This window comes from Falco rusticolus, chromosome 3, assembly GCF_015220075.1.
Source record: "Falco rusticolus isolate bFalRus1 chromosome 3, bFalRus1.pri, whole genome shotgun sequence".
Lineage (NCBI taxonomy): Eukaryota > Metazoa > Chordata > Aves > Falconiformes > Falconidae > Falco > Falco rusticolus.
The window spans coordinates 13,359,381-13,373,809 of record NC_051189.1 but is presented as its reverse complement, the minus strand read 5'-3'; the positions used below and the strand labels follow the sequence as shown (position 1 = coordinate 13,373,809).

The window sequence follows — 14,429 nt, the reverse complement described above, 5'->3', positions numbered from 1 at the left end:
TGAGAGCAGGCAGAAAAGAGGAGAGGTGCTGTGGAGATCCGTGGGCGAGCCATGGCACTGTGCCAGGCGGCTCTCCCTGGGAAGGAGGGGGTGCACCTCAGGCATGCTGGCACGGGGCAAGGGGAGGGCCAGGCGACCGCACGGGTGCCTCTCGGGGGGACCGGGTCAGCCAGGACAATTGTGGGGGCTTTGGCGCCAACAGCCCGAGCCGGCACGGCCCCTCCGCTGCATCACTTATTGCTTCAGCCCCTGACCGGGGCCCTGGTGGAGTGTGGCGTGGCAGGGGGACGGGGGGCTGTGTGCTGCCAGGGGGCAGGGGCAGCGGGTGGGCCAGGGCACCCCGCTGCTGGTGGGGGGGCTCCGGTGCTGCAGGGCAGCCCCCACACCCAGGCAGCGTGGCCCCCAGTTTCTGCCCGGGGACTCTGGCAAGTGCAAAGGGAGAGGGAGCACGTCCCAGTGTCCTCAAATGCGGTCCCACTTGCCCCGGGACGGGGGTACGGGCTCCGTGGCAGCGGTGAGGGGAGTTGGGATGGACATCCAGCAACACTAAAACAAAGCGAACAGAAAAGATGGGATGAGACAGGGAGACTGGTCCATGAGATGAAGCCATTGAGCCCAGCCGGCAGCGCTGCGCACCCGCCCTGCACCAGCCTGCTCACCCCCACGCTGCCTCGGCGAGCCACAACTCCTAACCAGGGCCAGCCCTCCCGCAGCCGGAGCAGCTGGGTGCAGCCGTGGCTGAAAAGCCTTCACCATGGGCAAGTGTAGCCCAAACTGCACATGGGAGGAAAACGATACCCCCACTGGACATCTCAGCGTCACCGCTGGGAGAGCGCAGTACCCAGCCAAAGCCCCAGCACCAGCCCCGCCAGCCCCGGCAGGGAACGGCAGGGAACCCCGGCTCCAAAGAGTGAGACTGGAAAGGTTGGCATTACCTGTGCTGGTGAGCACGGCCGAGGAGCTGCCGCGTCCCGGGCTCCCCTCAAGCCCATCCACGACTTGCTGACATCGGAGACCCAGCTAAGGAACTCACCCAGCGGCAAGGGGACTTCTTTGGTGGGACTGGAAAAAGATGTCTGCCAGAGAGAGAGTGCGTTATTGCGGGTGAAGGGAAGGGGAGGAAAACCAAGAGGAAAGGAGTTACCACGAGGAAGAAAAGAAGAGTCCGGCTTTACAGAGATCCGCCTCTTTTCTAACACAAGAGCACACCAGGCTGCTTCAGCGTCCCATGACCCACCCTGTGCTCAGAGGGTCCCATGGCCTCCGCACCCCTCAAGAAGGTCTGGAGAACCCCCGTGGCAAGGTGGAGGGACGCATGGCCAGGCAGTGGCTGGGGTCTGGGCGCAGGAACCGCGCACGGAGCCAGGCTGATTTTGGCAGCGCAGGGCTCTGCTGAGCTCAGGCACGGGCTCTGGTGAAGGCCTGTCAATTCGTTAAGCTACATGAGTGTTAAGAAATCAACCTTGTGCGGAGCACTTCCCAGATACACGGAGAGACAGACAGACAGACAGACAGGCAGACAGACAGGCAGGCAGCAGCAGGTGCGGCCGCCGGCTGGCTGCGACACGAGCCACGTGGGCAGGGAGAGCCAAGCATGGCTGGTGTGTCCCAGCGAGCAGGCGGGCGGGCTGGCGGAGGTGGCAGTGGACACGCAGCAAAGCCCCTCGGTGGGCGAAGCGGCGGAGCGGAGGCAGGTCCCTCCGCATGGCGCGGAAGCACCGGGCAGCATCAGCGCGCACTTACGGTCGGGGCACCGGCTCCGCGGTGCGGTGGTGGGGTTGTGCCAGGAGGCCAAGCTGGGGAGTTGGGGCAGCTTGGGAGCCAGGGTGCAGAGCCCCCTCCTTGCCATGCTGAGGGTGGGTGGAAGGGGTCCAGGCAACAGTTCTGGGGCCGGTGCAGAGTGTCTGGCTGTCCGGCACCGAGCAGCGGGGAGCCCACGGTGTCCTCCTCTGTCCTGCCAGCATGCCGGCTGTGGTGCACCATGGGAACAGGGTCCTCTCCTCCTTTGGGGTGCAGGGGATGAAGCCGGTAGGGTTAATTACAAAAGAGTCACTAAGTGGTTAGATCAAAAAGACTGAACTGTTTTCCTGTTTTCTGGCTCTGCCTAGCCATGTCCGAGCAGCTAAGTGGGACCGGCTCTGCAGAGGACAGGAACAGCAGCAGGCTCCCGGGGCAGCAGATCTGGGAGGGTAGTGTGTTTTCTCTCTCATCTCTTAATATACAAATACTGTCAGAACAATTGTATATATTAATATATTAGTCTAGTCTTTTTGGTTAAACTTTAGGCACTGCTTTGGAAGAAAAATGGAGTTTAAAAATTAAAAAAAATACTAGTGATTAGCCAGCAGCGTTGCCACATGCGGAGCAGGCGAGGCGGTGGGTTCCTCGGGCAGGGGCCGGCAGGTTTCACGCCACGCGGAGCAGGGGCCCACACAGCCCGAGGTGCTCCCTGCTCGCCTCCTGCCCACAGCGACTGCTTGCGAGGGACAAGGCAAGGGTGAGGGCAGCCACCTCCACGGCACTCTGGGGACCCATGGCGTATCTGCGCCCAAAACTCGAGGAAGAGTAGGAGGAGGAAGAGAAGGTCATGGAGAAGCCAGAACCGGTGGCGTCGAAGCTACCTCGCCTGGAGCCCGACCGGGACCCAGTCCGGGAGCCTGACCGTGAGCCAGAGGTGGAGCCAGCACTGCTGACATTGTAGGGGCTGTAGTAGCCCTTGCTCGACTGGGAGGAAGCCTCCAGCAGCCGCAGGCCAGTCCCATCCTCGATCATGCTGCGGTCCATTGCGTCCTTGTAGGAGATCTTGAGCTTGGTTTTGGGGCAGGTGAGATACTTGGAGTAGGTGTTCACATCCCGCAGCTTCTGGGCTGTGCGTGTGTCGATAGTGCCTTTCTGCAGAGCCTCATCCAAGGAGACACGGCCCTCAACATCGGGCTCGATCAGGCCCCCCGTCAGGTACTGCACCTCCAGGAAGCGCTGCCCGGCCTCGTAGTACAGCCAGCCCTTCTTCAGGGCCTGGGCTGCCGACATCTTCGTCTTGGTCCGCGGGTCCTCAAAGCCGTAGAAGGCCTTCTGTGCCAGGTTGATGCGGTCCACCATGATCTTGTCAACCAGACCCTTGTTCACTGCATCAGCAACGGAGCACTTATCCCCGGTGTTGGGGTCAATGATGCCCCCGGTGCATGCCTGGGCTTCCAGCAGCCTCTGCCCCGTGATGTTGTCCACGAGGTTGCGGCGCATCGCCTCTGTGATGGACACCTTCTCCAGAGTGTCCGTGTCCAGGATGCCTGCCACTGGCCCAGTCTCCTCAGTTGGGTCGCTCCACATGGATATCTGCGTTCGCGTTGGGGCTGGGCTGACGGTGTAGGAGGAGGATGATCCCACAGAGGATGACCGTGACCGGAAGCCGCTCATGTTGCCAGAGAGCATGTCTGCGAACTCGGTGATGGAAAGGGTGCCTGAGCGGTACTGGTCCAGGGCTGACTGGTCAATCAGGCCCTTGCTGATAGCATCATCAATGTCATACTGGCGTCCCGAGCGCCTGTCAATGATCATCGACTTCACCACACCGTCAGAGGAGGAGGTGGTGATCTCCTCCCACTCGCATTCCTGTTCTGACAGCTCCAGGTAGGTCTGGTGGTCGATGAGGCCCTTGCGATAGGCTTCGTACACGGACATCTCCTTGCCTGTCTCTGGGTCAACAATCACCACCCTGCGCTTGCGGACGGAGGACTTGGAAGAGGTCTTCCTCTCCCGCTTCTTCTCCTTCAGGGGCAGGAGGCAGAGGCCGGTCTCTGGGTCAGTGATGCATCGCTCCATGAGCTGCAGGTAGGTGAGGTTCTCCTCCGTGTTGGGGTCGAAGAAGCCCTTGGTGTCATCGCTGGGATCCAGCAGGATCTCATTCATCTCCTCGTCAAAGAGGCCCCTCTTGTAGGCAATCTCCACAGGGAGGCGGTGGCTTTCCTCAGGATCAATTATACCTCCTGTAGCAATCTGGGCCTCAAGCAGGCGGATCCCATGGTCCTTCAGGATCAGACCCTTCTTCATGGCCTGGAATAGGGAGATGAGCTTGCCAGAGTAGGGATCCCGGTAGCCAGTGACCGCTCTCTCAGCGGAGAGCAACTTGTCCTTGAACTCAGGACCCACAATGCCCATCCGCACAGCTTCCTCCACTGTCAGTTTGAGGCCCTTGATGGGGTCAATCACGTACCCTGTGGCTGCCTGTGCCTCCAGGAGCTCAAATGCGGTGCCTGGCCTGATGATACCCTTCTTCATGGCCTGGTACACAGACAGCCGCTCCTTTGTGGAGTCCACAAAGACACCAGCAATGCAGCTGGTGCCCTCCAGGAACTTCTTCAGGTTCTTAGAGACCTCTTCGATGGAAGTGAGGCCCTCCTGGAGGCGCTGGGCAGTGGCTTCGTCCATCACCTGTGAACGAACCAGCTCCTCCACCGTGATCTGCTTCCGCAGCCCCCGAAAGGTGAGCTTCCTTGTGTCACAGAGTGGGAGCAGGAGGAGCCCAGTGTTCTCATCCTTTCGGCACCGTTTCAGGAGCTGTGTGTAGCTGAGCTTCTCCTCCGTGGAGGGGTCCACATAGCTTCGCACCTCGCTGGGCTCAGACAGCATGTCATATGTGTCCTTATTGATGAAGCCCCGCTGATAAGCGACCTCCAGGGGCAGATGGAAGCCCAGGTGCGGGTCAATGATGCCACCAGTGGCTATCTGGGCATCCAGGAGCTTTAGGGCCTCTTCGCTAGGAATGAGGTCTTTCTTCATGGCCTGGAAGATAGAAATCTTCTGTTCACTGTATGGGTCTCTGTAACCAGTCACGGCCCTCTCTGCGGACAGGAGCCGGTCATGGATTTCGGGCCCCACCACACCTTTCCTGACCGCTTCATCAACAGTCAGCATCTCATTCTTTGTGGGGTCAATCATGAAACCGGTGGCAGCCTGGGCCTCTAGGAGGGAGCGGGCCACCTCAGAGTTGATCAGCCCCTTCTTCAGTGCCTGGTAGATACTGAGCTTCTGCCTGGAAGAGGGGATGTAGATGCCAGCCACACAGCCCGACCCATAGAGGTACTTCCAGACAGTTTCCACATCCAGGAGCTCCCGGAAGGTTTTGGAGCCCTGCTTCAGCAGGTTGTAGATGTCTAGAGAGATGATCTTGGCCTCATAAAGGTCCTCAGCTGTGATGCGGCGCCGGACATAGTCATAGGATGTAAGATTCTGCTGCCGGATGATCTCAGTCTTCTCAATGATCTCAATAATGATGATGATCATACGCTCCTTGGACACACGGCCTGACTGGAACTCCTCCATGAGCTGCTTCCGCTGCTCCTCAGGCAGCAGGTCTGAGTGCATGATCTCCCACAGCGACATGGAGGAGCCTGCCCTGCTGCCCACGGGGATGTCCACCTGTGTCTCCTCAAACACCTTCCGTGTCTCTGCCTCTGTGTACACCTGGGTGGTCTCCACCACTGCAGGCTTCTCAGGCTCCCGCAGAGGCAGCAGATACAGGCCCGTCTCAGGATCCTCAATGCACTTCTCCTTCAGCTGCTTGTAGGTGAGGTTCTCATGGGTGTTGGGGTCGAAGAAGCCCTTGGTGTCATCAGTGGGGTCAGAGAGGGTTCGATTCATTTCCTCATCAAAATAGCCCCGCTTGTAGGCCACCTCCACGGGGAGACGGTGGCTATTGACAGGGTCAATGATGCCACCAGTAGCAATCTGGGCCTCGAGCAGGCGGATGCCGTGCTCCTTGACAATAAGTCCTTTCTTCATGGCCTGGAAGAGGGAGATGGTATTGCCCGAGTAAGGGTCCTTGTATCCAGTGACAGCCTTCTCGGCAGACAGCAGCTTCTCATGCAGTTCAGGCCCAACGACACCAGCCTTCACCGCCTCATTGACATACAGTTTCCGGTTCTTCACAGGGTCAATCAAGAACCCGGTCGCCGCCTGGGCCTCCAGGAGGACCACAGCAGTGCTGGGCCTCAGCAGGTTCCTCTTCATGGCCTCGTAGATGTTCAGCTTCTCCTTGGTTGCCTCCACATAGACGCCAGCAATGCAGTCACTGCCATGCAGGAATTGCCTCACCGCATCTGTCTCAGAGAGGTCCTTCACTGATTTCTTGCCTTCCTTCAGCTGCTCATACTGGGCTTTGCTGATGATGCGGGACTCCACCAGCTCACTGGCAGGTACAGGTGCCCGGAGACCACTGAAGGTCAGCTTCTCCTGCTTTTTGGTCTCTGCCTCCTCAATGATGGTGATCACGATCTTGATGATCTTCTCGATGGTCACCTTCCCGGTCTTGTACTGTCGGAGGAGCTCCCGCCTGTGCTCCTCCGTGAAGTACTCGGAGTGGATCAGCTCCCAGATGGTCATTGTCTGGCCCTTCATGCTGCCTACTGGGACCTCTACAGTCGCCTTGTCAAAGCACTCCTTTGCCTGGCTGTCTGTGTAGACCTCCTCCTGCTGCGACTGGATGGCTTTGTCTGACAGGGGCAGCAGGCAGAAGCCCGTCTGCTTGTCACGGTGGCACTTCTTCTGCAGCTGGGCATAGGTGAGGTGCTCTTGGGTGTTGGGACAATAGAAAGCCTTGGCATCATCTCGGAACTCAGTCAGAGCCTCATTTATCTCTGGATCAAAGTAGCCCCGCTTGTAGGCGACCTCGAGTGGGAGCCGGTGGCTGTTCACAGGATCGATGATGCCTCCAGTGGCAAGCTGGACGTCCAGCAGACGAACCCCTGTATCGCTGGGGATGAGGCCCTTCCTGAGTGCTTGGAAGAGGGAAACCGTCTGGCCTGTATAGGGATCCTTGTAGCCAGTCACTGCCTTCTCTGCAGACAGCAGCTTCTCATGAAACTCTGGCCCCACCACCTCAGCCTTCACTGCCTCATCAACAGAGAACAGCTTGTTTCTCACAGGGTCGATGATGAAGCCGGTAGCAGCCTGTGCTTCCAGCAGGGACAGGGCAATCTCTGGCTTCAGCAGGTTTCTCTTCAGGGCGTCATAGAAGGTGAGCTTCTGGCCAGTGGACTCCACTAGGACACCAGCAATGGCATCCGTGCCCTTCAGGTACTGCCGCACAGACTCCATCTCCGCCACATCCTTCACAGACTTCTTGCCCTGATGCAGCTGGTTGTAGAGGTCCTTGTTGATGATTTTGCTTTCCAGCAGCTCAGCAGCAGGCACAGGGGCCCGGAGGCCCTCAAAGCACATCTGGCTCTTTTTCTCGCTTTCCTCCACAACTGTGATGATGATCTTAATGATCTTCTCCACTGTGATCTTGCCAGTCCTGTACTGCTGGATCAGGTCGCGCCTTTGGTCCTCAGTGAAGTATTCAGAGTTGATGATCTCCCAGATGGTCACTGTCTTCCCTTGGAACTTGCCAAACGGTGCTGTCACCGTGGCCTTCTTAAAGACATCCTTAGCTTCTTTGTCGGTGTAGACCAGCTCTCTTGTTTTAGCTGCCTGGTCAGTGAGTGGCAGGAGACACAGCCCTGTGTCTGGGTCAGTCACGCACCGCTCCATGAGCTGCAAGTAGGTGAGGTTCTCCTGTGTGTTGGGGTCAAAGAAGCCCTTGGTATCATCGCTGGGGTCAGAGAGGACCTGGTTGATCTCCTCGTTGAAGTAGCCCCGCTTGTAGGCAGCTTCTACAGGCAGGCGGTGGCTGTGCACGGGGTCGATGATGCCACCAGTGGCAATCTGGGCCTCAAGCAGGCGAATGCCGTGCTCCTTGACAATGAGCTCCTTCTTCATGGCCTGGAAGAGGGAGATCTTGTCGCCCGTGTAAGGATCCTTGTAGCCAGTTACTGCCCGTTCAGCAGACAGCATCTTATTGTGCAGTTCTGGCCCAATCACGCCCTCTCTCACCGCCTCATTCACCGAGAGCCTCACATTTCGCACAGGGTCAATTATGAAGCCGGAGGCAGCCTGCGCTTCCAGGAGAACCAGCGCAGTGCCTGGGCTGAGCAGCTTCTTCTTCATGGCTTCATAGATGCTCATCTTTTGATTGGTGGGTTTGATTAGCAAACCAGCAATGCTGCTGTTGCCCTGCAGGTACTTCTTGATGTCTTCCCGCTGTGAGAGCTCGCCAACACTCACAACACCCTTCACCAACTTGTCTAAGCTCTCCTTGCTCAAAATGCCAGCATCAGCCAACTTCTCTGCAGATACCTTCTGACGGATGCCATCAAAGGCAAACTCTGGCTCCCCATTCTGTGCTAAGCCATCCACTGCATCTCTGCCATTGGGCACAGCTTTGATATCCAGCAGCTGCGTTGCTGTAACCGTGGCCTCCTCGGGCAGGTCATCTGTCTGGATCATGATCTCTCGTGTCTGGGCCAGGGCAGCCTTGTACTCCTCCTGCATCTGCTCAAGCCTCTCCCTAAGCTTCTTGTTCTCCTCCTCCAGGAGTTTCTCCTGCTGCTGTCGCTGTTTCTCCAGCTGCTGCAGCTCCTCCTGCTTGTGCCGGACGTTTTCCTCTGCTTCTTTCTGATGTTTCTTGGCTTCGTCCAGCATGGCTTTCAGCTGCTGCTTCTCCTGCTCCATCTCCTTCTGCTGACGCTCCTGCTCCGCCTTCAGGTTCTGGGCTTTGTTCACCTCATCTTTGAAGAGCTTCTCCAGCTTCATTTTCTCCTCCTCGATGAACCTCTCCTTCTGCAACAGGGCATCCTTCTCTGTCAGGAAGGTCTGCTGGAGGAGCTGTGTCTCCTGACGGAGCTGTGCCTCCTGGGCCACCTGCATCTGGGGTGGAAGAGAGAACAGCATGGTCAGAAGGCACTGTATGCCCACGAGGGCAGGGCTGGTGGGACTGCAGGGGCAGGCTGGGGCAGGAGGACAGGCAGCAGGGCTGGCACTGGGCTGGCAGGGCTGCAGAGTCACCCAACCACTCTGCTGTGTCAGATAAAGAGTTAAGGGAGCTGGGGTTAGGGAGCCACAGCAAACAACACGTGGGGGGAATGAGCAGGGAAAAGACACAAGCTCTTCTGTGGGGGCCAGGGACCCCCGCCTGGCACCAAGGTTGGGAGCTGGGGACGGCTCCTGTATAAGGAAACGAAATACAGCAGGATGTGCCACAGGGCCAAATAAATGGCATGGGTGGTGGGGATCACCCTACACAGCAGGAGGTACCGGCAGCAAGAGAGGGCAGGGGGTGGGAGGTCCTGCTCCAACACCCCACTGCAGGGTTTGCCTCACTGCACCTGATGTTGGCTCTGCTCACACCCCTGACCCCCACGTGGGGGTCCTTCCCCACAAGTGGCCACTCACTGTGACCCCAGCAGGGGGAGACAGACACTGGGGTGGGAGACTCAGTGATGCCTCCACCTCCTGGATGGTGCCAACAGCCAGCTCTGCGCCCACCAAGAGCAGGGTGCAGCTCCAGGGGCAGAGGCTGCATGCCTGTGCTACAGTGACGGTCCTTGGAGACCGGCCAGCATGGCTCCCAGACCCTGGCCGGCCACCCATGCACCTGCTGTCCCAGGACACAGGGCGAGGTGGCTGGGGAGAGGGAGGGCCTCCCTGCATACCACCACCGCTAAGGGGGACCCAGTACCTCCTCCGCCTTCTGCTGCAGCAATGCCGCCTCCTGCTTCAGCTTCTCTTTCTCCTGCTCCAAGTCGGCAATGGCCCTCCGCAGCTTCTCCGCATCCTGGTCGCTCTGCTGCCGCTGGATCTCCAGAGTGTGCACCAGTGTCATCTTCTCCTGCGTGGCCAGCTCAGTCTCATGCAGCCTTTCACTGATCTCCTCTGCCTGCTTCTTGAACCGCTTGGCTTCCTCCTCAGCCTTGGCCTGGGCCATGCTCATCTCCGCCACGTGCAGTTTGAGGCGCTCAGCCTCGGCTGTGATCTCCAGCTGCCGCCGACGCTCAGCCTCCAGGGTTTTCTGGAAACCCTCAGTCTCCTCAGCCAGGCGCTGCTGCATCTGCTCCTTGTCCTCCTGCAGCCGCTTGGCGTGTTCCTGCGCCAGGTCCTTCTGCTTTTGCAGCATTTCCGCTTCAGCTTTCAGCCGTGTGGCCTCCTGCACCGCCTGCATCTTCTCCTTCAGCATCTTCTCCGCCAGTGCCCGCTGCTGTGCCAGGTCGTCCTCAGCCAGCTTCCGCATGCGGGCAGCCTCCTGGGCCTCCACACTGAGCCGGGCGACCTCCTCTGCCACTTGCTTCATCTTCTCAGCCTCCTCCGCCAGGAACTTCTGTGTGTTGTCCTTGTCTTTGAGGATCAACGCCTTGTTCTCCTCCTCAATCCGGCTTTTCAGCTTCGCCAGCTCCTCCATCTGTACCCGGACCTTGAAGAGCTCCTCCTCCACCTGGGCCTTCTGCCGGACAGCATCTGTCACCTCCTCCTTCAGCCGCTGCAGCTCCTCATCCAGAATGCCCTTCTGGTGGTCAGTCTCATCCAGCTGCAGCTTCACCTTGGTCAGTTCCTGCTCCACCTGTGCCTTCTGCCGCAGCGTCTGCTCAGCAAACTTCTTGTGCTTCTCCATCTCAGCATCTGCCAGCTGCTTCTGCCGCAGGGCTGCCTGCTCCGCCTGTGCTCGCTTCGCCGCCTCCAGCTCAGCCTCCTTCCGCAGCTTCTCCGCGTCCGCCTGCGCCTGCGCCTTAGCCTGTGCCTCCTCCTCCGCCCGCTGCTTCAGCCGCTCAGCCTCCTCCACCCGCTGCCGAGAGAGGCTGGCATCCTGCTCAGCCTTGCTGCGCGCAAATTCAGCCTCCTCTGCCGCCCGCCTGGCCCGCTCAGCCTCCTCCCGCAACCGGTCCAGGAGACTCTGCTCCTGCTGCCGTGTCTGCAGCAGCTCTTGCTCCTTCTGCTGCACAGCGGCCAGGTGGGCCTTCTCCTCCGCTGCGATCCGCTTCTGTGCTGCCTCCCGTGCCAGCTGGATCTGCCGTTCTGATTCCTTCTCTGCCAGCTCCTTCTGCCGCCTGGCCTCTTCCACCATGGCCTTCAGTCGCTCTACCTCCTCCAGGGCCAGCCGCCGCTGCCGCCCGGCCTCCTCCTCAGCTGCCAGGATAGCCTGCACCTTCTCCTCCGCCTCCCGCCGGCGGCCCTCCTCCTCCAGTGCCAGCGCACGCTGCCGCTCAGCCTCCCGCTCAGCCTGCTCCCGGCTGCGCTGCACCTCCTCTGCCTCCCCACGGATGCGGCTCAGCTCCCGCTCCAGGTCAGTCTTGCCTGCTGAGGCCTTCTCGAAGCTGGCCTTTAGGGCACGGATCTCCTCCTCCACCTGGCGCCGCTGCCGCAGTGTGTCCTCCACCAGGTTTTTCTGCCGCTCCAGCTCGTTCTCTGAGGAGCGCTTCAGCAGGGCAATCTTCTCCTCAATGTCCTGCTTGTGCTGGGCAGCCTGCTCCTCCAGCAGCTTCCGCTGGTAGGCCTCATCTTCCGCCAGCCGCCGCAGACGCTCATTCTCTGCCTCCTTTTCCTTCAGGGCGATTTCCGCCTCTGCCTTCAGCCGTGAGGCCTCGTTGATGGCCGCCAGCTTCTCCTTCAGGATGCGCTCAGCCTCAGCCCGCTGCCGGCCAGCCTCGTCCTCTGCCAGCTGCCGCTGCCTCTTGGCCTCCTCAGAGAGGGCCCGCAGCCGGGCAGCCTCCTCGGCCAGCTCCCGCAGCTTGCTGGCCTCGGCCTCCAGCCGCTGCTTAGACTTCTCGCTGGTGGAGCGCGATTCCTCCTCTGTCTTGGCCTTGCTCTCCAGCAGGATCTCCATCTCGGCCCGTAGCTTGGCCAGCTCCTCCTCCACCTCCTTCCTCTTCTGGATGGCTTCGCTCACCTCCTTCTTCAGCCGGAAGAGCTCCTCCTCCAGGAGCAGGCGCTGCTGCTCACCATTCTCCATCTCCGCCTTCAGCCGGATCAGCTCCTGCTCTGCCGCCAGCTTCTGCTGGGCTGTGCCCTCCGCCAGCTCCCGCTGCTTCTCCAGCTCCTCCTCTGCCAGCTCCTTCTGCCGCAGGGCTGACTCCTCTGCCTTGGCACGCTTGCGGGCCTCCCGCTCTGCATCCTCCTTCTGCTTTTCAGCCTCCTCCTGTGCCAGCGCCTTCTTGTGGGCCACCTCCTCTGCCTGCAGCCGCAGCCGCAGTGCCTCATTGGCCTTCTGCCGCCAGTGCTCCAGCTCCTTCTCAGCCTCCTCCCGCAACTGCTCGGCCTCCAGCTGCTGCTTCTTCAGCCGCTCAGCCTCCTCCTGCAGATGGGTCACCGTGATGTGCTCCTGCTGCAGAGACAGCTCCAGCTGTGCTGTCTTCTCAGCAAAGGACAGCCGTTTGCTCTGCAGCTCAGCCTCAGCGCTCCGCTGGGCCACCTCCTGGGCCACCTGAATCTGCCGCTCCTTCTCCACCTCCGCCTGCCGCATCCGCCGCTCAGCCTCCTCTGCCTGCAGCCGCAGTTTCTCCAGGTCTGCCACTGCCTTCTGCTTCTCCCGTGCTGCGTCCCGCTCAGCCTGCACCTTGCGCTTCAGCTCCTCCTCTGCCTCCCGTTTCTTCTGACTCTCTTCCTTCACCTGCCGGCGCAGGCGCTCAGCCTCCTCCTGCGCCTGCCTTTTCTGCCGCTCAGCATCCTCAGCACGTGCCCGCAGCTCCTGCAGCTCCGTCTCAGCGCTCGCCCGCTGCTTCTCGGTGTTCTCCAGCTGGAGGCGGATGACGCGGATCTCCTCCTCCACCTTCTTGCGGTTGTACTCGGCCTCCTCAATCAGCTTGACCTTGGACTTGATCTGGTGGTCGGAGTTCTGCCGCAGCTGCATCAGCTCCTGCTGGATGTTCTGCTTCTGCTGCTCGGCATCCACAGCCACCACCTCCCGCCGGGTGACCTCCTCCTGCATGCGGAGCTGCAGCTCCCGCGCCTCTGCCTCCGCCTGCGCCTTGGCTTTGGCGTGGGCCTCAGCCAGCTGCCGCTGCTTCTCCAGCTGGGCTTCCACCTCCGCCAGCCGCTTCCTCTCCTCCTCCTTCAGCTTCTCGGCGGCTTTCTGGAGGGGAAAGAAGGTGCAGAGAAAACAAGAGAGGGGAGAGAGAGAGAAATCACAAGGGATGCGACCAAGCCATGGTGCCAATGCCAGCCACAACCACGCACCACCGAGAGACTGGACGGTCCAGGGCAGAGGGGTGGAGGATGCGCATGGAATGGCTTCGTGTCCCTGGGCCTCCCCATGAGCTGGAGGCGGTGACGCCAGCTTCCAGAAGACGTATGGCAGACGGGACACACGACTACTGTGTCTCACTTAGCACAGCGCGGGCGGACGGGAGACAGGACTGAGAACAGCAGCGTGGAAAGCAGGATGGCCCACGTACCACAGACAAGGAATGGAGCGCGAGCAAAGCCCGAAGCGATGGAGACGAACCCGAGCAGCTTGCACACCACCACCATGCCCAGTGCTGCCTGGGGAGAGCCCTGCCCTGGCCCCCCGCAGAGGGGAGCCTCCTCTCATGCTTGCCGGGGCTCCCCATGCGAGAAGGGCCAGCACAGAGAGCCACCACCTTGGGAAAAAGAGAGACCTGGCTGGAGCAGGAGGTCAGCAGGACAGAGGGGAGCGGGTGTGAGAGAGGTGCCAGCAGAGCCTTCCCTGCCAGGAAAGCCTCAACGACGTGGAGAGCAATCCAAGCTCCGGCCCGTGCGGCCCCACCTGGTCTGAATCCCCCACACACTGGGCCTCCTCCAGGCAAGCCAGCCAGCCAGATGTCTGCTGAAGGGCTGATGTGGCTTGTGCGTGGCTTGGGGCCATGCCACAGAGCACTCTGCGCTGCATGCACCACAAGCAAGGCAGGCATACACTCCGTGCAGTGCCTAGGCACAGGCAGTGCATGTGCAGGTGAGCCGGACCCCTGCGCTGTGGGGCTGGGTCCCCTCGCACCACCCCAGGCCCTGCAGCAAGGGCCCAGGAACAGAAGCAGAGAAGGGCGAGGAGCATGGGGGTGAGTAGATCTCCAAAGGGCAGGGGTGCAGCAGGCAGGAGGGGCGCGCAGGCTGCTGGCAGCCATGAGGTGAGGCGGAGGGGTGCCGTGGGGAAGGGGACATGCGCAGAGTGAGTACCTGGTGCAGGGATGCCAGAGTCATCCTGGTTTTTTACCCTCCATTAGATCCCCACCAACACAAACATCCCCCAAGACAAAGCACTGGCAAAGCGGCTCGACTTCCAAGGGCAGAAACCAAGAGTTAGAAAGGTTACCAAGACAGAACACCCGAGGGCTCCGGTCCCGCGGCGCCCGAGCACAGCTTTCATGCGGAAGGCAGATGCTGACTGCACTACGTGTATCTGGGAAGTGCCTACTACCACCAGTCACACCAGAGCCCGGTGGTGCCTGGAGCTGGCTCTGCATGCTGCCCCGGCCAGCCCTCTCAGCTCAAAGACCTGCTGTACCCAGAGCCAGTGGCTTCAGTGCCGAGGAGCCCAGATCAGAGCAGGGTTAGAGGCCGCGGGCCAGCGTTAGTGATGGGGGGCCGGCAGTAATCATGAACCATGTTCC

The 14,429-nt window shown here is 60.4% G+C and overlaps 2 protein-coding genes across 18 annotated transcripts in view; both read right to left on the bottom strand.

Moving 5' to 3' along the window:
* The window catches only part of LOC119144058 (microtubule-actin cross-linking factor 1-like), a 29,980-nt gene extending 29,011 nt beyond the window's left edge, over positions 1-969 (bottom strand). Inside the window, exon 1 of the mRNA XM_037378895.1 lies at positions 936-969. The gene's annotated coding sequence lies outside the window, so the exon portion shown is untranslated. The remainder of the gene's footprint in view (positions 1-935) is intronic.
* A 1,010-nt stretch (positions 970-1,979) lies between these two features.
* The window catches only part of PLEC (plectin), a 64,871-nt gene continuing 52,421 nt past the window's right edge, over positions 1,980-14,429 (bottom strand). For all 17 annotated transcript variants that reach the window (XM_037378881.1, XM_037378882.1, XM_037378893.1 and 14 more), the window contains 2 exons: positions 9,554-12,934; positions 1,980-8,742 (listed from right to left, as the gene is read on the bottom strand). In XM_037378881.1, coding sequence (XP_037234778.1) covers positions 2,407-8,742; positions 9,554-12,934 — 9,717 coding nt within the window. In that variant the 3' untranslated portion in view covers positions 1,980-2,406. The remainder of the gene's footprint in view (positions 8,743-9,553; positions 12,935-14,429) is intronic.